The sequence below is a fragment of the Cinclus cinclus genome, chromosome 22, assembly GCF_963662255.1.
Source record: "Cinclus cinclus chromosome 22, bCinCin1.1, whole genome shotgun sequence".
In the NCBI taxonomy this organism is placed as follows: Eukaryota; Metazoa; Chordata; class Aves; order Passeriformes; family Cinclidae; genus Cinclus; species Cinclus cinclus.
The window spans coordinates 6174512-6197228 of NC_085067.1; the positions used below are offsets into that span (position 1 = coordinate 6174512).

At 49.2% G+C, this 22717-nt stretch overlaps 1 protein-coding gene across 2 annotated transcripts in view; it reads left to right on the plus strand.

Annotated features, from left to right (window-relative positions):
• The window catches only part of DTX2 (deltex E3 ubiquitin ligase 2), a 30617-nt gene extending 9400 nt beyond the window's left edge, over positions 1-21217 (plus strand). The window contains exons 3-9 of one of the 2 annotated variants that reach the window (XM_062506847.1): positions 4664-4722; positions 11461-11592; positions 18706-18776; positions 19344-19502; positions 19588-19749; positions 20362-20451; positions 20573-21217. In XM_062506847.1, coding sequence (XP_062362831.1) covers positions 4664-4722; positions 11461-11592; positions 18706-18776; positions 19344-19502; positions 19588-19749; positions 20362-20451; positions 20573-20797 — 898 coding nt within the window. In that variant the 3' untranslated portion in view covers positions 20798-21217. The remainder of the gene's footprint in view (positions 1-4663; positions 4723-11460; positions 11593-18705; positions 18777-19343; positions 19503-19587; positions 19750-20361; positions 20452-20572) is intronic. The other variant, XM_062506848.1, reaches the window with a different exon arrangement.
• The last annotated feature ends 1500 nt before the right edge of the window (positions 21218-22717 follow it).

A 22717-nucleotide genomic window follows, 5' to 3' on the forward strand; every position in this document is an offset into this window, starting at 1 on the left:
GCCCTGCTTGTAATATGAGCGAGTAAAGCTGCAGGAAGCAATCTTCTGAGGGATATTAATTAATGTCCCAGCCAGGCACATTCCTGCAGTAGCTCTGCAGGCTTCTCTGAGCTTATGTGGATTTGGCTGCTGGTCTGAGTTGTGCCTACAAATAAGGCAAGCAGCTCATGGGGGCAGTATTTTGTATAAAACTGGGGGGAACAGGGGTCTTGGGAGATGGAAAAGGATGCTGACAGAATTGGGGTGTTCTTAAGAAAGTTCTAGTGCTGCACCCCAAGTCTCCCATTGGGGAACAATGCAAAGTCAGTGCTTTGGGATAAGGAAGGACCCCAACCGGGACCTTTCCTTTTTTCTCTCCACCTTTGTATCTTTCAACTTTGTCTGTAGGCATTCCCATGAGCTCCTTGAGTGGTGAGGAGCTCTCCTGGTGCTGGTTCAGGTCACTGTGCCCACTGTGACTAGTCCTGCAGCCCTTTTAGTCAGCGTGGTGCTACCACCAGGTGGGTCATTAATGTCACCTGGCACTCAGTGAGCCCTGGGAAGGGTTTTGGACCTTAAGGTATTGTGGTAGCACTTAGTGTGTAGCAGGGCTGGATGCTGCCCTGATCTGTGAGGAGAAGTGTTGGCTGTTGCCCAGAGGGCTACCAAGAAGCCATGATACAGAGATCTGTGGCCTGCTGGTTGTGTGCAGGGGAGAGGAAAGAAGAAAGGGCCATATCAGGTGAAGAGGGTGAGTTCGTACAGGCTTCCCCAATTCTGTTTGGGTATTGTGTGTGTGTGGCTCAGGTGATGGCTCCAGCTTGGCCACCCAGTGTTTGAAGTGGCAGCAGCCCTGGATTCCAAGCTGTTGACACAGTTTTTTGCTGGACTTGTGCTTTGCTGTCTCACTGATGTTGAAGATTCTTGAAATTCTGGAGAAGCAAGTGGGTTTGTCATGCTGAAATCTCTGTCTGCCCTGTCTGCCTCTCATAGCAGACTGCCTGGGAAGCAGTGGTGGGAAATCTTACCAGGACCATCTTGCTGAATCTCCAAGAACATTGTCTTATTTTGCATCCTTTTCTTCACAACCTGGTGATCCTTGTTACACTCAAGAACATCCAGCACACAGAGAGGTGAGAGAGCAGGAGCTGCAGTGAGCAGCAGAACAAAATTGTACCAGGAAGGAGGAATCAGTACCAGGACACATTCAGAGAGTTCAGGCGTTGACTTTCAGGTGTTGCAAGCACCTGCAAGAGCACTTGGCCAGGAGTCAAAGGCTCTGCCTGGTAAGAAATTTCCCTGGGCAGCAAGAGCAGGTGTCTCAGTGGCTCCTTCTCGTCTCTCCACACTGCAGTGCTCACTCTTGCACTGATGCTACCCACATCTCCCTTACCCAAAACATTTTTTCTCCTAACTGAGCTGCTTTCAATAAAAGAGCAGGACCTCTCCCCAAAAATCAGCACTGGTATGACAGTGCTGGAATATCTTGAGCTTGTGCTGTTACATTATTGGATGCACAATCCATGTTACACTACAATAGCAATATCCTTCCTTGTTACCTCATCCCCTTCCTCCTCCCAAATCCCCACTTCAGACCCAGGGTAGGCTCTGAGTAGCATTTCCTCACCTTTTTTTGGCACAGCATCACTTCCTCCCATGCGCTGTGGCTGCAGACCTGCCCAGGCAGTGTTGCGGTACCTCACAGCAATGTGGCTTTCCCTGATTTCATCAGCCTTTGGGCTTTCTGCAGTTGTAGCAGAACTCAGGGAGCATGGCAGCCCTGCTCCCACGGTGCAGAGTTGATGGGTCAGCACATCCCACAGCACTGTTAGCTGAGGTGCTGCTAATGAATCTGTGTATTTAGTGAAATAAGAAGTATTTGTTTTTTCCATCATCACATGAGTTGGCTCAAAGCCTCCAGCAGCCAAATTTGACATACTTTGCCTTTACACTAGGAGTGCAGCTGATCAGTGACTGTTTGCTGTCTCATGGATGGTCATTTGCACTCACAGCTTCTCAAACTTGCTTGCTTGCAAATACATCAAGTGCTTATCTGTTTCTTTTTGTAGATCTCAAGGGCTCTTTTCGATTCAGGTTTAACCCAGCAGACAGTTAATCACCACACAGCCCCTCAACTCACTCCATCTTCCCCCAGGGGAATGGGGGAGAGAATTGGAAGAAAAAAGTAAAGATTGTGGGTTCAAACAAAGGCAGTGTAACAGGACAGAGAAGGGAAGGAAAATAATAATACTGATGATAATTACACACAAAACAAGTGATGCACTAAGCAATTGCTCACACCCACTGACCAATGCCCAGTCATTCACAAGCAGCAGCCCCCAGTCATTTTTCCCCCTGGTTTCACTGCTGACCATAGCATCCTGTGGTCTGGAATATTCTTTGTGTCACCTGGGGTCAGCTGTCCCAGCTGTGTCCCCTCTCAATTTCTTATGTCCCCCAGCCTCCTCACTGCTGAAGTGGGGTGAGGAGCAGAAAAGGCCTCACTTAGTGTAAACACTGCTCAGCAACAGCTAAAAAACAGCCCTGTGTTATCAGCGTTATTCTCATCCTAAATCCAGAACACAGCACTGTACCAGCTACTAGGAAGGAAATCAACTCCATCCCAACTGAAACCAGAACAACTTCATACAAGTTCTAACTCGTGGATGACTTGGATTTGAGTCTCACAATTAGGAGAGAAGAGTGAAGGATTTCTCTGCCATCAAAGCATGCTTACCAGTGATTCCCTCCCCAGGGCAGCTCTGGGTTTGCTTTCTTTAGCCTCAGGTGTAATGACCCTGTGCTCCAGCCTGTTGGAAGGATTCCCTGCCCCCACCTGTTTTCCTGACACAGTGGAAGGTTTAGCTTTGTGCTTTATTTTATTTTTACCTTCCATGGGGAAGTGAAAGCACCCAAGGTGCTGCTTCATCTTAGGGCATGACAACAAAACACAAGCTCTTCTGTATCAGACACAGGCTGGGGTGGAGGGAGTGCCCAGGCTCCGTGGTGTCTTCTTGGTGTCTCAGGAGGAAATGAGGGACATTGTGTCTGCACACAGTGTCTCTGATTTTTTGGGAGCAGTTCTCTCAAGTTCCTGGTCCTCAAATATCCTTCACATGTGCAGCTAGAGAACAAGGAGTCCTGCTCCTTAGCATCTTCTGAAGAGGATCATAAGGGCAGAGACGGAGTAAAAGGATGAGATGAAGTAGTACCTGAGAATGAGCTGTGACGAAGAAAGTGAATCAGGAAAGAGAGCAATTCATCAAGTCATCTGATTTAGAGCCCTTTGAAATCACAGGGAAGATTTCCCCTGTGTTTGGTAGGTTTGAATTGTTGCCAGCACAGTCTGTTGCATCATTTGAAGGCATTGCAAAATTCGGGGCAGCAGAAGGGAAAGCACAGCCTTTCAAAGAGGCAGGAGGGAAAACCCTGCAGTCCAGAGAACTTTATAAGAGTCTGGGGGTGCTGATCTCACTTGGCCAGGCTGCCAGAGCTGCACCAAGCCCTGGGTCCTGCCCAGGGTTCTTGAGGGATACCAGCACACATGTGGGAACCTGTTCCAAACTGTGACAGGTAGGAGAGAGGAGAGGTGGGGTGGAAAACATCCATGTGTAACTCAAAACTCTTTTCAGCCCTGGTCATTGCCATGAAAATGTGAACAAAGATTTTAGCAAGACGGAAAGGAGAGACCTCTGGTACCATTTTGGGCAGGGCAGCTCTTGCATCTCAGCTGGACAGAAGGTGGTTTCCCCTAAATAACGGTTGAGATTTTGACTCTTGACCATCTTAGTCTCTGAATTCCTAAGCAGCTGGCCAAGTTTGTTTAATTTTGGGGAGTCCCTGGAGACTGTTGTCTTAATGCACCAGGTATTAACTGCTGCTGAGGTGCGTGAGCCTCCTCCATCCCAGGCACATGGGCCACCTGAGACAAAGTCTATGGGTGGCTTCTCTGTGTCAGCACTTGGATTTCAAGTGTTTCTGCTCTGCTGATGTGGATCCAGCTTGCTTTCTTTTCTAGTGACCCCCTGTCAGTGTTGATGCTGCTGCTCCCCTTTTGCCCCTAACTCCTGCTGCCAACTAATGCTATAACCTTAGCTGCCCATGTATCCCGGAGTTGAAGTACAGCTGCCAGCACTGCCAAAACAAGTAGGTGAGGACACTGAAAGGCATGTTTAGTGTCCATATTCTCTTGATTTCTAAATGAAAATGAGCCAAGCTCTTGTAGATCTCCTTCAGCCTTTTTTCCTTCATCCCTATGTGCCCCTTGGATGTGTAGTGCAGGTTGGCTGCTCTGTGGGGGAAGTGGCAAGAGCAGGGATGTATCACAGGATCAGGGTGCAGCAGGAGGAAAGGATGGGTTAAAAGAAGATTGGGCTAGAAGCAGCCATAGCTCTGAGCACCACCCCCCCCCTTGCAGGTAAGCAAATCCAGGAGCAAGCTCTGGTAAGGACACAGCTCCTTAAATATAACTGCTGGACCAGTGGGAGAAGGGTGCACGGGTGAGGGTCCAGCTGGGGCTCATCTGAGCAATTAATGCCTGTTAATACATCCAGGGCCCTGGCACTCAGGAGGGAGTAGTGTATTGCTGAGTTGTGTCTATTTTGTTTGTCTCTGTTCCTTGCTGTTAAAGTAATTTCCTTTTTTTTTTTTTTTTTTTTTTTTTTTTTTTTCTTCCCCCATCCAGTACCCAGACCCTGCCTGTCAAGATGCCCAAACCCAGCAGAGTGAGCCAGGCCCTGGCAGGTAAGAACTCCCCTGTGCTTTCTTTGCTCAATCCTTAGGATTAGGTGGATGAGAGGTTTGCTTTTCTGTAGCACTTACTTTCCATTTTTTGACTTTTGGAAAGAGTCAGAAACATTGCTGGTGTTTAAGGCAATAGACAGACCCAAAGACTTTCCAGAAAAGCAAAAAGAGGGCAGATTTGGGGGAGAATGGGATAGATAAACCTTATTAACTGTTTTTCTCTCCCTGAGTCTTTCAAAATAAGTGGGCTTATTTGAGGTATGGCTATTCATCTTCTGTACATGTGGATGAACAAGTAGCAAAGGGCATGTGAATCAAGCTCAGTGCTAGCTGCTATTTTCTGCTTTTTTAAACTCAAAGAAGAAGAGTGGTGTGAGGATATTTTTTTGTGATTTTTAATATGATTTTTTAAAATGTGATTTTATTTAAACAGCTCAGGTGGTCTTAAAGAGGATTATGATGCCTTGTCTTGGGAAAGGGGAGACAGAAGTTGAATCAGGCTTTGTCTCCTAGTGCAGCAGAATACAGGTTTTCTTGTTATCCAAACCTGTGAACGCAATGCTAAATATACTGAAGGAGTATGCTGGGAGGGATGAAAGCACCAGTTTTCAATACCCCTTTTCAGAGTAGATTTGCCTGTTAAAGTTGAAATGGCATTGCCATGAAAATGACAATTTGTGCTGTTAGCTTCCTGTGGAAGTGTTGCTGTACTAAAAGCCAGTGGCACCTTTACCGTGTTTTGGCTCAGCCAGTACCATACCAGTGACTCTTCTGTGGTGGTACTGGGGGATTTGGGTGCTCTGCTCAGGGCAGAGGTCTCTGTACTGGTACTAACTGTGCTCTCAAAACTCTATTATTACCTGGTAGAGGAGTGCTGAACATCTGCTATCTGGTATTTTCTGGAGTTTTCTCTGTTTCAGACACTACAGAATGTCTCTTAACCTTCTCCGTCTCTTGTCCATGTATAGTCTCTTGAGGTTATTAACTCCTGGGACAAACCAAACTTTGCTCCTGAGTGAGCAGAGACAGTTCTTCAAGACAGTGGTTCCCACCTTATTCCAGAAAAGGTGTTTGGTCTCTTCTTGAGTGCCAACTGTTACCCTGACTGAAAAGGATCCTCAGGATTGATGTTTCCCTTCCTTTAATGTTGGCACCATCATGAAAACTGCCTTGCAGGTGTTTCTAGCCAAACTGGTACTGCATGAAGACTAACACAGGTGTCCTCTGACAGCATGCAGCCCATCTGTCTCCTCCTTAGCAAATCACTGTGGAAACCAGGTACAAAGTCAAGCTCAGAGTTTGTTTGGGTGGGTGACCTGAGCAGAACTCCCCTTGCTTATAACACCTCTGCCTTCCATTCCCTGGCTGCTAGCACTGACTGTGTAATTAGCTACTTAATCACATAAAGGTAAATAAAGCACAGAGCTGAAGAGCCCTGATGATTCCAGGCTGTGTTCATGTTTTTACCTGTGATCTCATTCTCCATGTACAGGAGGTGAATATGTGCAATCCGTTTATGCCTTTTGGTGCCACGTTCAGATAGAAAAGGCTGCAGGAAATCCCAATAGAATAAGCCATTTGTCACCATTTAATACAATAAAATGGTTAAATTTGTAATTAGTATCTCTGTTGTTGCAGTCTGAGGGTGTAAAAGAAGGGATAATTACTCATTTTAATATTCTTTATCTCTCCTTGAGGCAGCCAGCACAAGGCACACGGGGATGCAGGGAAGTGCAGAAGCAGCTCCTTGGGGCCAGTGTCTCCTTCAGATCCAGGTCTTCACACAACACAGCTTTAGGTGCTGTGCTGCCTTCTGCCAAATGTGCCATACCTCAGAGGTGCAAGGGAGGAGGGAAATCTGAATTTGAGTCCTCAAACTCATATAAAAGCAGAGGAAAGATTAATACAAGTTAATTAGGGAGCGGAAGGAAAATAATTCTCTGGGGATGCTTCTGGTGAAAAGCAAGCAATGGGGTTGTGGTAAAAAGGAAAAGTTTTGCTGAAATATTAATTGACTGGGTCTTTAGGGACACCTTTTTCCCCTCTATGCTCTGCCCTCTGTTTTTAAAACTTCTTCTGGGAAGTGGTATTTTTGTTCATAATTAAAATCCTGCTGGTTACTCATTACTCAGGTTATTATCTAACACAGGCTGCACTCCTTTTATTTTTCCAGTCCTCACTACATGACTGCTTCTTACAACATCAGTAGAGAAGGCTGGGGGGACAATGTTGTGAGGGGGAGAGAAGTCTCAGATGTAAATGAAGGAGACTTTAATTTGGGAAATGTGTCTCGGTCTCCATCCCCTGGCATCTCAGCAGCTTTGGCTCTGGTTTGAATCTGGTCAGATACAACCCCTTAGTCTCATGGGTGATGTTGAGAAATGCTGCAGGTGCATCTCTTGCATGCAGAGAGAAGTTCTGGTGGCTAAACAGGGAATCCTGTGAGTCTGAATTATTAGCGGGGTTTTGTTTGTGTGATGGGTGCTTGGGAGTTTGAGTGAAAGATTTTTTTAACACTGTCAACCCCATGTCTGCAAGCACCTCTTGGGATCCCAGAAATCATGGAGCTGACTTTAAAACCATGCTTTGTACAAAAGAAAAAGTATAATTTTTTCCTTGCTTTCTGCTATTTTAATACTTCAAAGTGCATGTGGAAACTTGTCTTTTAAGGTTTTTCTTTTCCCTTAAGTATTTGATCAGTACAGTGAAATGCCAAACAGGGCTAAGCAAACTGTTTAACCATAGTGTTGGTGTTTAAGGATCAGCTGGACTAACATTTCCTGGGAATAATGGAGTTTAGCTGGTGTGCCTTGGGGCTGAGGGATGGCAAGGTGCTCATATAAAGGCCCTTCTAATACTATGTTTAAGATGAAATATGAAAAGGAGCTTTTTATTAAATAAAACTGGGTGTTTCTTGTTTGCATGATTCTTGGAGCTAGGGCATGTGAGGATGTACTAACCATACTGATTTTTCTGGTGGATATAATTGTAGAAGCTAGCAATGCTTTTCTGAGATCTCACATTATCTGAAGGTAAGCTCTGCCCTGTACCAGTCTGAGGCCTGTGCAAATCCAAATCAGTGACCAGAGCTGGTGGCCAGAGGGGCGTGTTGGGCTGGGTGTGAGTGACTGTGTGGCCTTACATAATGTCAGGGTGTTTTTCCTGTGCTCAGCTTCTGCACAGGATATTACAAAAAATCCCTGATTTTCACAGCAGGCTGAAAAAAAGTTGGTGGGTGTTGTCATAGTTCCAGTGAAAATAATTTTACCCCAAGGAGCTGCTAATGTATTTCTGGCCAAGTAAGAGGCTTTGAGCAAGAGAATAAAGGCAGTTCTGCATGTGGTTATTGCACACATAGAATCAGATCAGATCCCAAAGGATTCTTTACAAGGCTCTCTGTCTCCTCCCTCCTGCAGTCCTTGCAGGGAAGAAATGCAGAGCCCAATAGAAACTCTGAACTTATAATATTTTTCAAGCTCCTGGACTAGCTAGTGAGCAGCCAGAACTGTCACAGGAACATTTCCAAAGCAGTCTTGGTCTGGGCAAACTTGTCACGTTGCAACTTTTATTCAGGTGAGAATTTATCCAGGTCCAGGGCTATACTTGCTGCTGGCATAACTCCACAGATGCCTGGAACAGGTTCTGACTTGAAATTGTCGTGTCTGCACCAACTGTGAGAATTGGAGACTCGGTCTGCAGATGTGATGTGTGTCTGTGTTGTTTTGGCACCTTGAAGGAAAACACACTCCCACCTAGGGCCTGGGTCAAGGATGTCCCTTCCTGGGGACTCCAGTCACCAAACTTGTGGGAGGATTGTTAATGCTGAGATTTCCAGTATAGTATTTGAACTTCAAAGGCAGCATTGCTACTGGGGGTTGTCATGAGGCAGCAGAGCAGTGTAACACCAGAACCTTTTTGAATGTTCTCTTGACTTGAATCTGCAGAAGATAATTCATTGTATGTAGCTCCTAAGGCAGTAGAAGGTTAAAAATTGGCCAAGAAAAGGCTATTTCCCACTTACACCTTTTCTTGACCAATTTAAGATAGGAGAACATTAAGTTGGAGTAGTTCTCCCTGCCCTATGCTTGTATGTGTGTGTGGAGTTTGAGTTGATGGGTATGCAGCTTAAAAAACGAAAGAAAGGTTGTGGAACAAATGGTGGGGTTTTGATTGTTTTTTTGTTTTGTGATGACTCATGATGCTGGCAGACAATTTTGGACATGTTATTCCAGGTACAAGGGGGGCTGTATTACAGAATAGCTGAACTCACCTGCGATTCTCTGGCTCCTGCTTTTTGCTTGCTCTGAATTTTGTTGCCCTCTGTCATTGGGAATCTGAAGCCAGTTGTTCAGCCTGTGCTTCTGTTTTCTCTTTTTTTTTTTTCTGGGCTCTGCCTGCTAATGTTAGCAAGACAGTATTGATCTCTTCAGAAGAACACATTAATTTTGCATTTGCCTATCAGACAGTTGTGCGTGGGTGGTGATAATCCCTGTTAGTCTTTGGACTTGCTTTTCAAATGTCAGTCTGTGCCATCAGTGCTATTGCTCTGCTTAGAAACAGCTTTTTTAGAGACAACTTTCCTTTTCTGCACCAGTTCTAGGAATAGTATTGTGTAGCCTCGGGTGGGGTCAGACTGAGATTATTTCCCCAGCTGTGGTGGGAGATCTTCCCTGTCTCTCAAGAATATTATTCCTCCAGCCTCTCTAGTCAGAGTTGCTGCTGCTGTTCTTGGAATACCTCTGACTGTTCCCTGCTGGAAGGGGAAAGGACCTGAAAGGTGTAGGGGGCAGCTTTGATGCTGCTTCTGGGCTTTGGGTCTCAGCTGTACTCATGAAAAAAACAAGTAGCTTTTGTTCTGGGGACATTTAAGCTTTTCCTTAAGATTCCTTGGGAGTAGTGGACTGCTGGCTTTGATGGGTTGAGAGCTTGCTATAGGCTTGGGGCCTTTAGTTCGGACTTAGAGGAAATTACTTTGTTGGTGAAGTTTCTGGATCTGGTGAGCTCTCCTTGGCTGTGCCTGGTGCTGCCAGTAGGGCAAGGGGTACTAACTCAGTCTTTGTAAGTTTTGGAGGTCTTCCTCGTGCTCTGCAGCTCGTTGGAGTTGGGAGAACTATAGATCTCAGATCTAGATGCCCTTTGAAGGTGATCTATTGCTGCCTGGTTACCTATTTTCATTTGGAAGTGCATTTCACTATCCATTGTTTGGGCAGCCTGGTCTTGTGGTCAGCTCAGCTCCTCCGAAGTTCTTGGGTAACCCTGGGGAAGCTCCTGGCTCTGTCTCTGTCCCACTCCCTCTCTGGTGAAAACCTTTCTGTCTGTCTTTCGGCCTGTAAATGGGAAGGTTTTAGTAAAAATATTGAACTTTGATTGTCAAGACAGGAGTCGAACAGCTTCTGGAATATTTGTGCTCAGACCTTAGGAAAAGGAAGTACAAATTGTGGTCAGCACTGTGTAGGAGTAATTCTGCTTGTGAGGCACTGACACAGGCTTTGCACGGGGGATTTGTAGTCACAGGACACACGTTCTTGACTGGTTGCATATTTGAGGCAGAAAATAGTCTTACCACTTGCACACAAAGCTGATGCTTCCCGTCATAACTGGATTTTCAGTCATGTGTGGGCATGGTGCCTCATTTTTGTCCTGAACAAATGTGCTCTAGAATCTTCCTTCCCCAGTATGACTGAATAGAGGCTTGAAAAAATAAAATGTTTGGAAGTCCTCAGCTTTAGCCGTGCATTACTGAGCAGGTATGTCTGTAGCATTAGGATGTGGTTTGCGTGGTCTGTCCTCAGAGGGGATTTCTGGGGAAATGCTGGCTTTCAGGTTTTCTACTGTTGGTTTGCAGCTATAAGCATTTTTTCTTATTGCTGGTGCTGGCTGTTGCAGGTGGGAAGTTGCTCTTGGGAAAGCAAAAGCAGGTGTTATCTTGGATGTAAGTGAGAGAGCTGTATGGTACCTTGGAAATGTTATGACTTGTAACCAGCCTGGATTTCACAGGCAAACATCATCTTGGATCAGCATGATCAGTCCTGTAGCTTTGTGTGTGCCAGTTTTACCTTCAGGGAATGGCTGTCCTTTTTAATGATTCATTAGTTTCATCAAACTGCATCCCGTGGATACAGCTGGCTGGGATGGGGGAGGATGAGGATTGCATTGCTGCTGGGAGTGTGAGGGGAAACCAAAGCACCAAGAAGGAGAGGGGAGGGGGTGAGTGGGGGGCCGTGTGGGGCAGCTCTGCCCTGGTGTTTGAAGGCAGCTCATCTGCACTTTGGGGATTGGTTCAGTGTGACACTGTTGAAATAAGTGGCTTTAGGAGGGAGCAGCTGAGCAGGATCTTTAGGGGTTATGGGTGATGCCCTTCATCCTTCAGGGCTGCTTCCAAGGCTCCAGTCAGCAGAACTCCACACCACAGAAGACTTGGTGCCTGAGAAGCCCTAAAGCACAAAGAGGAAGGTCCTCTTTACACACCAGCACAGAAGGTCACAGACAAGACATGAGCCCACGTTTCCCTCCCTTAATTTGCTGCCTGGACTCCTCCCTCTGAAAACCTCCAGATCCTCTCCTCATGCTGACTCCAACCCTGTTACCTCTTGGACATTTTATGCCCTCAGAACTAAGGGCTTGGGTTTTATTTTATTTTACTTTATTTTTATTTTCTTTGAAAGGTTAAAGGTTTATTTTAATGAATGTGTTTCCCCATTGTTTCCTTCCTGCATGTTGACCTTGTACCCACTGTAGGCATGACAGCTATTCTGATGTCAGCCGCCGGACTGCCTGTGCACCTCACCCGTGTGCCTCAAGCTGCCAGCACCCATAAGGCCACTAAAAAACACAGCTCAGTTAAGGAGGGGAGGAAAGTGTCCAAGAAAGGTAGTTCTTGCTCAAACTCTGGTATTTGCTTCCATCTTCTTCTCTTTATCTCTCTGCCCCTCCCCCTCCCCCTTTTTCCTCTTGTCTCTATCCCCTCCACCCTCTTGGCTCTTCTGGTTTGACTGACAATGTCCATCCCAGCAAGGGGAGAAGCAGGACACATCTCCTCTGACCTGCAGCATCTCTGACAGGCTCTAAAAATAACATGGTAAAGTAGGTGTGGTCTTGTGGTAGGTCAGCTTGTTTCCACACAAAATTAAAGCTGGACCAGATCTGTTCTCTGCATGTCAAACTCTACCTTGGATCCTGCTACACCCTTTTAGGGAGTGTCCATATACCAGGACCTTCTGAGTTGTTGGTGGGATGAGTCTGAGAGCTGAGGGACCATTAAGAAGAACATCAAATTCGTATGTACTCTGCAGTGAGCCATGCTTGTCATGATTGAGTCATGGAATGACAAGGACCTCCCAGATAAGCAGGCTCCTGAGTCATGTAGGGCTTTCTAGGTCAAATGGAAGAGGATGTGTTCTTTCCACCTCAGTCTGGGGTGGAAGAGAGTGGAGTGGAGCACTCCCAGGTGGAAGTGCTCTGGCCGGAAGGGATGGATTACCTCAGCTCTCTTGCTGAGTGGAGCCCCCTCCAGGGTAGGACTTGCATTTCTCCTCTTCATGTCTCACTGGCACCCCTCACCTTCATAGAGCCTGTAGCTCCCAACTGAGAGCCTGAATCCCATGTATGTGTAGCAGCCCTGGGACTCTGCAGGGGTAGGTGTGCATCCAGCCTGGTGTAGCTGTAGAGGTTGTTTGCCAACCATGGCACAGGGGTGTCAACCACCACGAAATCTCCCCCTTTGGATATGCCAAGTGGCTACTGGAGATGTTCAACACAAAAATCTCTACATTTAAGAAAGGGAAGAGTCCAGAGATGGAGAGGAAGAGGCTCCTGCCTGTCAAGGGAGTTTTTTTGTACCTTTTTGTCCCTGTTTTGGAGTCCATGAGGTCCAAAGCTGTCTGAAGGAGGCAGGAAGGAAAATAAAAATTAAATGAGGATGGAAGTATTTTATGGAAATGCATTATGGAGGGAGCTGTGAGAAGGAGTGAGGGAGCAAATGTGGAGTAGGATGTGTGATCAAGGGGGAGGAGAAAGCAGGGGCGGCAGGAGAAGCAGCAGAGAACAGGAGGAGCAAAGGAAAATGGGAGGTGAAGGAGAAGAGCTGAGCAGAGGTGGGTGGCAGAGGGGCAGGATCCTGCTCTGTGGTGGGGTTGTGTTGCTCCTAGTGCTTCACTCCTGGCAGGGGCAGCATGCAAGGGCAGGAATGAGGGCTGGGTGGTCAAGTGCCCTGGAAACAGTGCAAAAAGGGAGCTGTGGTGAGGCCAGGCCATGCCATAGAGCCACTGGCTTGCCCTGGTTGCTGGAGGAGCCCAAAACAATGAGGGCCAGGCCTGCACTGATGTTGGTCACCTGCTGCTGCTTAGTGACATGAAACAGTTGTGTTTAGGTCACAGGGTGGCCACAGACACAACCTGGCTGGCTGCTGCCTTCTCTGTGGGGTCTGTTGGTCCAGGTGCTGGTCTGCTCACAGCATCCAGCCCTCCCTGGCACTGTGTAAACAGCCAGGATGCTGCAAGGGTGGTATGTTAACAGGAAGATATGTCTTGTGGCTTCTGAGCTGGGTGGGGAGAGCAGCAATGCAGGGCATGGAAAGGGGAGTGGGAAGGGTGGGACATAGGCTGGGAGGTGAGAGCAGCACACACCACACTGGGTGTCCAGTGGCTGTATCTCACAGCATCACTTCCTGCAGTTCATCAGGTCTGGCTCAGCCCCAGGGCAGGCTGTCACCTCCCTGCCAGCTCTGCAATGCCACCTGCTGGGGCTGGGACACTTCCAGAGGAGTAGAGAGGCAACACCAGCAGGAAGGATGGAATGGGAAAGGGCATCAAGCATCTCCTTCTCCCATCCAGCATGGCAGGATTTGTCCCAGCTGTCCTCACCCTGCCCAGAATGTGCTGCAGAGGGTACTTGCAGATTAGCCCTTTCCCACACTGATCTGTGAGAAGGGGAACCTTTCAGTGGTTTAGGTTGTTAAAATCCCTCCTCTTATTTTAAAAAGCAGGATTCCTGTTGGTTGGGGCTGGGATGCCTGTCCTGTGGAGTGCGTCACTCCTGGGATGCAGAATGTGTTCAGTCCCTCCTAGGAGCAAGCTGTGTTGTACAACACCTCTTAGGGCTTAGGAACATTATTCTGCAGTGCAGGTACTGAGCCTGACTTTTGGCCAGACTGTTCTTTCCCTTCACAGACCCTGATGCTGCCAGCAGACAGTGATGGGTTTGTTTTGGGCCCTCAATTTCTGCATCATGTGTTCTTTGCCACATCCCTTTAGGATTTTCCATCATGGAGAGGTCAAGCAAGACTAGACCCAGCATTGCACTGACCACAGCCAGCTGGTGATGGGTGCAGTGTGCCCTTCCTGCCCTTCTTCCTCCCTCCTGCTGCTGCCAACCCCTGTCTCACATGGGGTGAGGCAGCGCCAGTGGAATTGCAGCTGGCTCAGTGAATAGCTGGGGTGCGTTAAACAGAGGCGCTAATTAGTCAGAACTCATTAGCATTGTTGCTGCTCTGGCAGGGATGTCTCTGGCACAGCTGGGTGCTGCAGGCCTCGGGGAAGCCATAGTATCTGGGCAGGCTGTGTGCTCTTCATGCTGGCACAGGGCCTGGCAGCCTGTGCCATCCCCATGGATTGGTGCTGCCTTGGGATGCTGCAGCCGCTCGCTGCCCTGTGCCAGCATTGCTGGCTGGGATCTGACTGGTGTCCAGGAGGCAGGAATGCAAATGGCTTGTCCTGCTCTCTCCAAGTACTGCTTGTGCATGCAGCTGGCCACCACAGGGCTCCCCAGCCTTTCCAAGGACCTTCAGGGACTGCTTGGGTCTGCTGTGTCACTTGTTACCCACTTCCACCTGGCAAAGGGGTTTCCCTGCATACCCATCCTCTGTGCTGCAGCGATGAAGGAGAGGAACACACTCATCCTCCTTGCCATCCACCTGCAGCTGGATGTACAGTCTGTGCCAGTGCCTATGGGATGAGTGGAACTGGGGAGCCCCTCAGAGTTTGGGGATCTTGGTGTTCCCGTGGGGAAACATCTGGTGAAAGAGACAGGCTGCAGAAACAGGGATGCTCTGATCAGCACTGATTATCCTGCTGAAATAGGGAGAAATCTATAGATACAGCCTTTGCAAGTCCAGGGAACAGAGGTGATGGGAGCTGTGTGACTGTCCATGACAGTAACTAGGAACAACTGGTATCTGGCCTGCAATGGGTATTAAAAAAAGTCTGCTGGAAACCATATGGCTCATTTTGGGCTACAGAAGGAGACGTTACCGGTGCAAGCATTTGGTCGCCGTGCGAGGATTCAAAGCACATCTGTTAAATGTTGCCCATGGAAAGCCCTTGCTGCAGCAACCAGCTGATTATCTACAAGGAGGAAGGGGAAGCATTAATAACAATTTGATATTCCTCTCTTAGTAAATGAAAGAATGGTAAACAATCTTTGGCATCCTGGGTAAATCCGTAGCACAGCGCTGGGCCAGCTGGTGATAAATGACACCAGTCGATTCTTCCAGTCCATTTTCAATCCACTATTGAATTCAGCAAACTCTGGGGACTGACCAGGCTTTGATGATCCCAGGGGATGGCTAAAACAAAGATTTGGAGGCGAACATTTTTATAGAGTAAACAGCCCTTTAAGGAAGTGGTTGACATACTGGAGCATATATAGCTCATGCCATGGTCCCAGCTGCCTCCTGGTTCCCCCTGTGCTGCTAGGATGTGGCCAGCCAGATGTGCTGGTCTGCCCAAGGAAGTCCATGTGAACTTTGCTACCCTTGCTGAAAAAGAGCTTTCAGTATCAGAAGTCCCTTCTTTGGGACTGAACTTGGAAATCCTTGCAGCTGGGGATGGATTTTTCTAAAGTATCAGGGCTGCCTGGCCCTTTCTCTCTCCAGGTAGCTTTGGTGGCTCTAAATGCATTAGGGCATTGTCACATCAAGGTGACGAGAACAGATTGCAGATGCCACAATGCAAATCCATCAGGCATGGGTTTCCTCTGGGTAGCTGAGAGCTGCATCACCTGCTGCTTTGGTTCTCCCAGCTCCATCCTAATGCCATCTTGTGAAGTGGTGTAATGCCCAAAATCCCAAATACTCTTCTGTCTTGGTGTTACCCAGCTCTGCACCAGAATTTTTGTCTCCTTTCATTGATTTCATTTGAATGAGCCTGGCTAGTTCTTGGGTGAGTTATGCCTTTGTTCCTTGGAGCGGCTCCAGAGAAGAAAAGTCACAAGGGGTTACATGGAAGGAGCCTCCCCCACCACCCTGAATGAGCTGAACTGCTCTAAAGCTGCTTGGATCTGCTGTGCAGGTGGGAGCAGGTGAGCTGGGGCTTTCTGCCAAGTGCAGGGCAGGTGTTGCTGCTGGTGTAACACACCTTCCCTGCTCCCTTCCCTTGCTGTCTTCACCTTGGCTGTGCATCTTTTTGGCTTTGCTTCTTCCAGCCCGAAGCCAGAGGAGACAAGAAGGTCACTTCAGAAAGAGCCACCTGGAAAATGCAGGTTGGGTGGAGAAGGACTTGGTGGTCAGTTTGTCTGTCTGGCAGCAAGGGATCCACAGGGATGAGAACAGTGGTCATCATGGAAGCAGATGGTGTTAGGGGGCATAGCAGCTAGTCCTGCTCACAGCGTTCTTCCTAAAACCTGTGAAGCAGAAGCAGCTTGAAGCCTCCATCTCTTGTAGGGCTGTGAAGATCTCCAGAGGCTGATTCTGACTGCCACACATGGAAAGTGCCATCCTGTGTTTTCCAGCCTGGAGTACAGACATCACTGAACACTCGGAGGGTTTCAGACACAGTGAGCTGGGACAGCTCAGACTGATCAAATCCCATTAGACTCATTGCTGCCTCCTGATCCTCTGCATGCAAGCAAGTCCCAGCAGAGAATTCCTGGACTTGTTTCTTGTTTCTCTCCTTTGAAAAAGACAAAACAAGGAGCCATGTTGCCTGTGAGATCTGGTGATGATGCCTTGAAGCAGCTCCTGGCACTGCTGAGTCCTTGGCCTCAGAGGTGGAAGTATAAGGCTTGCCCAGGCTCCTCCCTGTTTCCTGCTCTTTGAGCAGTTCTTGGAAATGCTTTTCCAGGGGATTTTGGCCCCTGAAGAGGAAAACACCTGCTTCTGTGTTGTTCTTTGGCTTAATGCATAATCCTGTAGCCACCTGTCTGGCTTGGGATATCCAGAGATTGATCCTCAGAGCCCTGCTCTGCCTGAGGTGTCAGGCATCCCTCCTGCCCAGCACTGGCACTTGGAGTGAATGTTCCTTCACCTCCTGGGCTCCTCTTCTTGCTCTGTGTGCTCAGCCATCCCTTGCTACTGCTGCCAGAAGTCATGGGTTTCAGGATGGCCAGGAATCCCCTTCTGAAAATAACTCATCTTAATGACTATGTTTTCATTTAGCAGAGTTCAGTCCTCAGTTCCTCTTAGCCTCTTAGTCTTCTTAGCCAAAGGATGTTGGTGCTCTGCCTTGTTCTCTTCTGTGGTGTTCTAGGGAATGAGGGACTTCTACCTGGAAGAGGATCTGTGCCACCCATGCCTTTCTTTACCTGTTCAACACCACTTGTGGCATGTGAGCAGTCCTTCCCTTCTGCTTCATGTTTGTTTATCCATCAAAAGTGGTTAACCAGAAAATAGCACCCCCTCCTTCCTGCTTGTGACAGATACTGCTCTTTGGACTGGAATAATAGCTCCAGTGGCTGTCTCTTGATTTGCAGCTTTTTGAACCACAGAACCAATGCTTGTGAACCTCTGTCTTTCCTTGAAAGCCCCAGAGTGGATGGGGAGAGCTGAAGATGGGTTGTGCAGGTACAGCTGCAGCTCTGATCCACATGATGATGCTCTGTATCTTCCTGGGAGTGTGGAGTTGGGAGCAGCTGTACTCTCCATGCTAGAGTATCCACCTGGACAGGATGGAGATTGGAGAAGGAATGCCTTGGCCAGCCTGTTTGTCACAGCACTGCTTTCTCCTGATGCCCCCCAGAAGTGGATTCATGAAGCAAGGACAAGGTTCCCCTAAGCCAAGTGTTTGATCTCTCTTTTGCCTCCTGCCAGGTGGAGTTACAACATCACTTGTGCAAATTTTCCTTTCCCAGGCTGGTAGAAAAGCCTGGCAGCTTCTGTGGCAGGCCTGATGATTGCTAAGGAGCTCTTCTCCTCTTACCCAGGGCCAGGTGCCTTGCAGAGGTATGGGATGCTCCCTGGCTTAAGCCAAGTCTTGCTAGGCAGCTCCAGGAGGATGGGCTGGGAGTTGGGGTGACAGTGGATGCACTCAGTGGTAATTTGCTCTTGGTGTTGTGTAATGTTTGTTGCCTCATCCCATGATGCCTCCAGGGACCAGGCTGCTGGGGCTGGTGGGCTGCTCAGGTGTCTGCCTGGGTGGATGGGACCAGGGTTTGTATTTGGAAGATGCAAAGATACTGTCTCATGATCTAAACAGGGTTATTGTTAAAAACTGGTTTATTTTATACACCAGGTGATTTGCACTGTGTCTTGCCAGGTGTGAGTGTGTGGAAGCTCACAAGGAAGGACAGAGGCCACTGTTTCATCTTAAGGATGTGGTGTATTCAAAACAGGGCCTGAAGCTCAGAGTGGTGCTGGGTTTCCTTGCTGGGCACCAGCTGGGGTGGTGTGGGAATGCCTTCTTTTCACCTCTGACAACACAGACTGTGTGATCCTCTCCTGTCAAGACTGTTGAGTTTGATCCCCAGCTGGCTTCTGGTGTGCACACAAAGTCTGGCTGGGACATGCCTGGTGTCACTTGCAGGGAGCTGGAGCACACCAGCTACAGGCAGACCTCTGGCACTCAGCCCTAGTGGAAGCCATGGCTGAAAGCAAAGCCTTTGCTGGGCTTGTAAGGGTCTGTTGGAATGTTCTCTTCTCCCCCTCTAAACCTGACCTTTCTCCTTGGCATCCTGGCCAGTGACCTGCTTGTCTCCCTTCTCTCTAGCTTGCCCCACATGTGCCCATCACACTAAACAGTGTCTGACTTCTTTGTCTCATCTCTCCTTGTGCAGCCACACCAATAGAGCCAGAATCAGTGGTGAAGAAGTACCTGGAAGAGCTGAAGAGTGCTCCTGCTGATGAGGTAAGACAACAGTGAAGCAGCTCCAGCTTGCCCAATTCACTGGGGTGCCAAGGAAACCAGGAGTGCTCAAAGGACCATCCTTCCTTGGGTGTCTGGTGGGGTACATGGTGCTGCTTGCACGTGAGGTGGAGTTCTCAGCACTGCCTGAAATTCACTCGTGACAACAGATAACTTGTCCCCATCAGAGGATTGTGATGAAGGCACAGTGTGGGTTAAATAATTCATCCTGACAGTGCCTCCCCATTTCCTTTGGAGGAAGGAGTTTGGTTTTGGTCTCAATGCTCAGAGGTCAAAACTAGAGATCAAACCCTGCACTGGAGCTCCTTTGCAGGGAAACAGGATGTAACAATACTTTTCTCTCTAACTGATGACAGCTCTCCACCTCCTGGACAAAGCAGGAAGTGAAGTAGGGCTGTACCAGCCAGATAAGGAAACGTGTCTCTGTGTCTTTAAATCTCAATTAAAGCTGAAGGCAAATCTTCCTGAAGCATCTCCTTGATGGCTTCCTTGGTATGTCAGTCCTCAGGACCAGCCTGTGCTCACACCATGTGGTGGTTTCTCCTCTAGGACTGCATGATCTGCATGGAGAAGCTGTCTTCCCCCTCAGGCTACAGTGACTCTTGCCAGTCCAGCACCATCAGGCCAGAGGCAGTCGGTTGCCTGAAGAACTGCCAGCACTCCTTCCACATGCTCTGCATGCTGGCCATGTACTCCAATGGGAACAAGGTACTGAGCTGGCCCATCCTCACCAGGCCCCTGTGTGCAGGTGGCTGGGCTGTGGAGCTCTGATGTGGCTTTTCTCCCCTGGCAGGATGGCAGTTTGCAGTGTCCCTCCTGTAAAACCATCTATGGAGAGAAAACCGGTACCCAGCCCAAAGGGAAGATGGAGATCTCCACTTTCCCCCAGTCCCTCCCAGGACACAAGGACTGTGGGACAATCCGGATTGTGTATCACATCAGCAGGGGCATCCAGGTGAGTGCCCAGCATGCTGGCAGACAGCACAAGCTGGGAGAGCCTCCCAGAAAAGTCTTGGGATCCAGTGCAGCACCTGCTGACAGCCCTTTGCTGAGCAGCCTGTGGTGCCTGGAGCCAGCAGCTGCTCTGGCAATTCAACATGTGAGAGTCTCCTCCATTGGGGATCATTTCCTGAGCAGCTCCAGCTGTTCATATGCAGTAAAGTCTGATGTCTGCCTGGAGCAGGGAGGATCACAAGGTGGGAAACATCCCATGGTCTGGTTTCACAGCCCATGATAATTTCAGTGGTGGGAGTCAACTTTCAAAGGTTTGAGCTGTGTAGCCTTTTTAAGATGTTACCAAACCACATTCTGTCTCTCACCAGAATTTAGGTATATTTTAGATCTGGCTTTGTATCCCAGCATGAGACTGCTTTTGGAGGATCTGTAATACTTACGTGTCCCATAAGAACAAGTTGGACACGTTGTACTCACCAGCAATAAATACCTTGCTGCCTTTACATGGATGAGCTGGTTTGGCATGGGCCTATGTCAGATCCTGCAGCTGATGGATTGTCCAATTCATATGAAGATAGTTATGTCCATGACTAATCTGTCTCATCTCTTGCAGGGCCCAGAGCACCCCAACCCTGGGATGCCATACACAGCCAGAGGCTTTCCTCGCTCTTGTTATCTACCAGACAATGAGAAGGGCAGAAAGGTGAGGTATCACACCCTGATGACATCACCCTTCTTAAGCTGTCAAGCTCCTGTCAAGCTGCATTCATGGCACAAGTCTCCTAGCTGCTGTTCCTAGCTTTGTTTTTCCTTCCCCCCTCTAGGTCCTGGAGCTCCTGAAGGTGGCCTGGAAGAGGCGCCTGATTTTCACAGTGGGCACCTCCAACACCACTGGTGAGAGCAACACGGTGGTGTGGAACGAGATCCACCACAAGACTGAGATTGACTCAAACCTGAGTGGCCATGGCTACCCTGACCCCAACTACCTGGACAATGTGCTGGCAGAGCTGGCTGCCCAGGGTGTCACCGAGGACTGCCTGGGCCAGTGAGCCTCAGGGGCCACCTTGTGCACTTACTCCTGATGCCTTAAGTTCCTGTGTCCGACCACCCATCACACTGAGCAATAACAGTTCCGTGGGAGCCCTGCCCGCTCTTCACATTTTTTTGGGGTGGGGGGGAAAGGGAAGGATATTTTTGTAGAAGCTGTGCTTGTGTCTCTGGGTGGGATTGGTGGCTGCAGCCAGGAGCAGCTGGAATGGGACTGAGGTGACAGATCCCCTGGGGAAGGCAGGACCTTCCTTTGGTAATGCCTGGGGACAGGATGGGAGAGGAGAGTGCCTTGCTTCCAGTAGACCACATGTAAGTCAAACAAGGCCCTCTTTTTGGGACACATCAGCTCCCTGTCTGAGGCACCTCTTGCCTCCCTCCTGCCGTATATCTCTGCTCGGCCCCAATAAACTTCATTCTCACAGCAACACCCTGCTCTGCCTTCCTGCTGCCTCGGGGCTTGGGGTGGCACGCTCTGGGAAAGCAGCCTGTTCCATGGAGCCACAGCCCATCAGTCCAGCCAGGAGGGAGGAGGGGAAGCTCAGCTCTTTTGGAGGGTCACATGTCAGTGGAGGCAGGACATTTGTCCCAGGGGTCGTGGTTCCAGCCTGTCAATGCTTTGGCCACTGGAGTTTGGTGGCCTGTGGTGCCAGCAGAGTTGACTGTTATCAGTGTCCACCCTGTGGGAAGTTGCAGCCCCCTGTTCTTGGCTGTGAGCTGCCAGCCCCTCGCCTTTCATCCCAAAGATGGGAGGCAGAGCGTGTCGCTCTCTCCCCTTCTCAGGTGCAATGGCAGCAATTCAGTGAAGCCTGTGGAGGGAGGAGCTGCTGTGCTTTGTGTTGCTGCTGAAGGGATGGTAGTGCCACCAGCTGGTCACAGTTGCCTTTTTCCCAACAGCAGTGGTGGCCAGCCCAGGTGCCAACAGTGATGCCCGGGCTGGGAGCCTGTTCGTGCTCTGGGTGCTGGCACCTGGCAAATATGATATTGCCCCAGTCCTCAGGCTGCTTGTCACGTGGGAGCTGATGTCTTTTGAAGAGCTGTTTCTTGTCACCTGGGGACTGATACCTTCTGAAGAGCTGTTTCTGGCTCTTCCCCTCCCTGGAGCCACCAGGCCCAGCTGCACATTAAGTCCATCCAATCCATGCCTGTGGCACTGGTGCCATCTGCTATTTCACCTCCTTGGGAAACGGGATGGGTCTGGGCTTTGTGGCAGCACTATCTTTGCCTCCTCCTGGGACCAGCACCTCCTGGACCAGCTGGCACTTTGCTTCCTGTCATGCCAGTATAAAAATTCAAGATTTTGTGAGCCAGAGGCGTGGAGTTTTCCCCAGTGTCCATCTTGTGCCTGCAGGCTCTAAGAGGAAGCCCCTCAACCATGCAGTGAAATCTGGGCAGGCTGCAGGAATGGCAGCTGCAGTGACGTGTCTGTGTTGCTAAGCTCTACACAAATGGGCTCTGGGTGTTCCTCTGCCACCCTGGTTGCAAAAGGGAGAGGTCTTGAGTTCAAACCTCAGCTTTGTATCCCTGGATCATGTCACAGCAGTCAAAGCAGTGAATTGAAGTGAAAATTGAAGCAGGGTTCACTCAGTCCTGTACAGAGCAAGAATTTCCTGCTGAGTCTGGCCTAAGGCATCTCCAGCAGCTGCTGCTGAGTGTGAATCAGCTGGAGCCTCCCTACATCTGGGCTGGTCCAGGGCAGGGGCACTGGGCTGTGGTGAGCCAGCCAAGCTCAGCAGCTCATCCCTGACTGCCCTGGTTTTGGACAGGAGGCATCTCCTAAAGTCCTCTCTGTGCTGGGCCCAAGGTGGCCTAGCCCCCGTGGCAGGGGGAGCCAAGGCGGGGAAGGAGCAGAGCCAGGTGCTCAGGCACAGGGGCAGGGTGGGATGAAAGCATAACCATGGTGCTTCTCGGGGCCAGGAGGG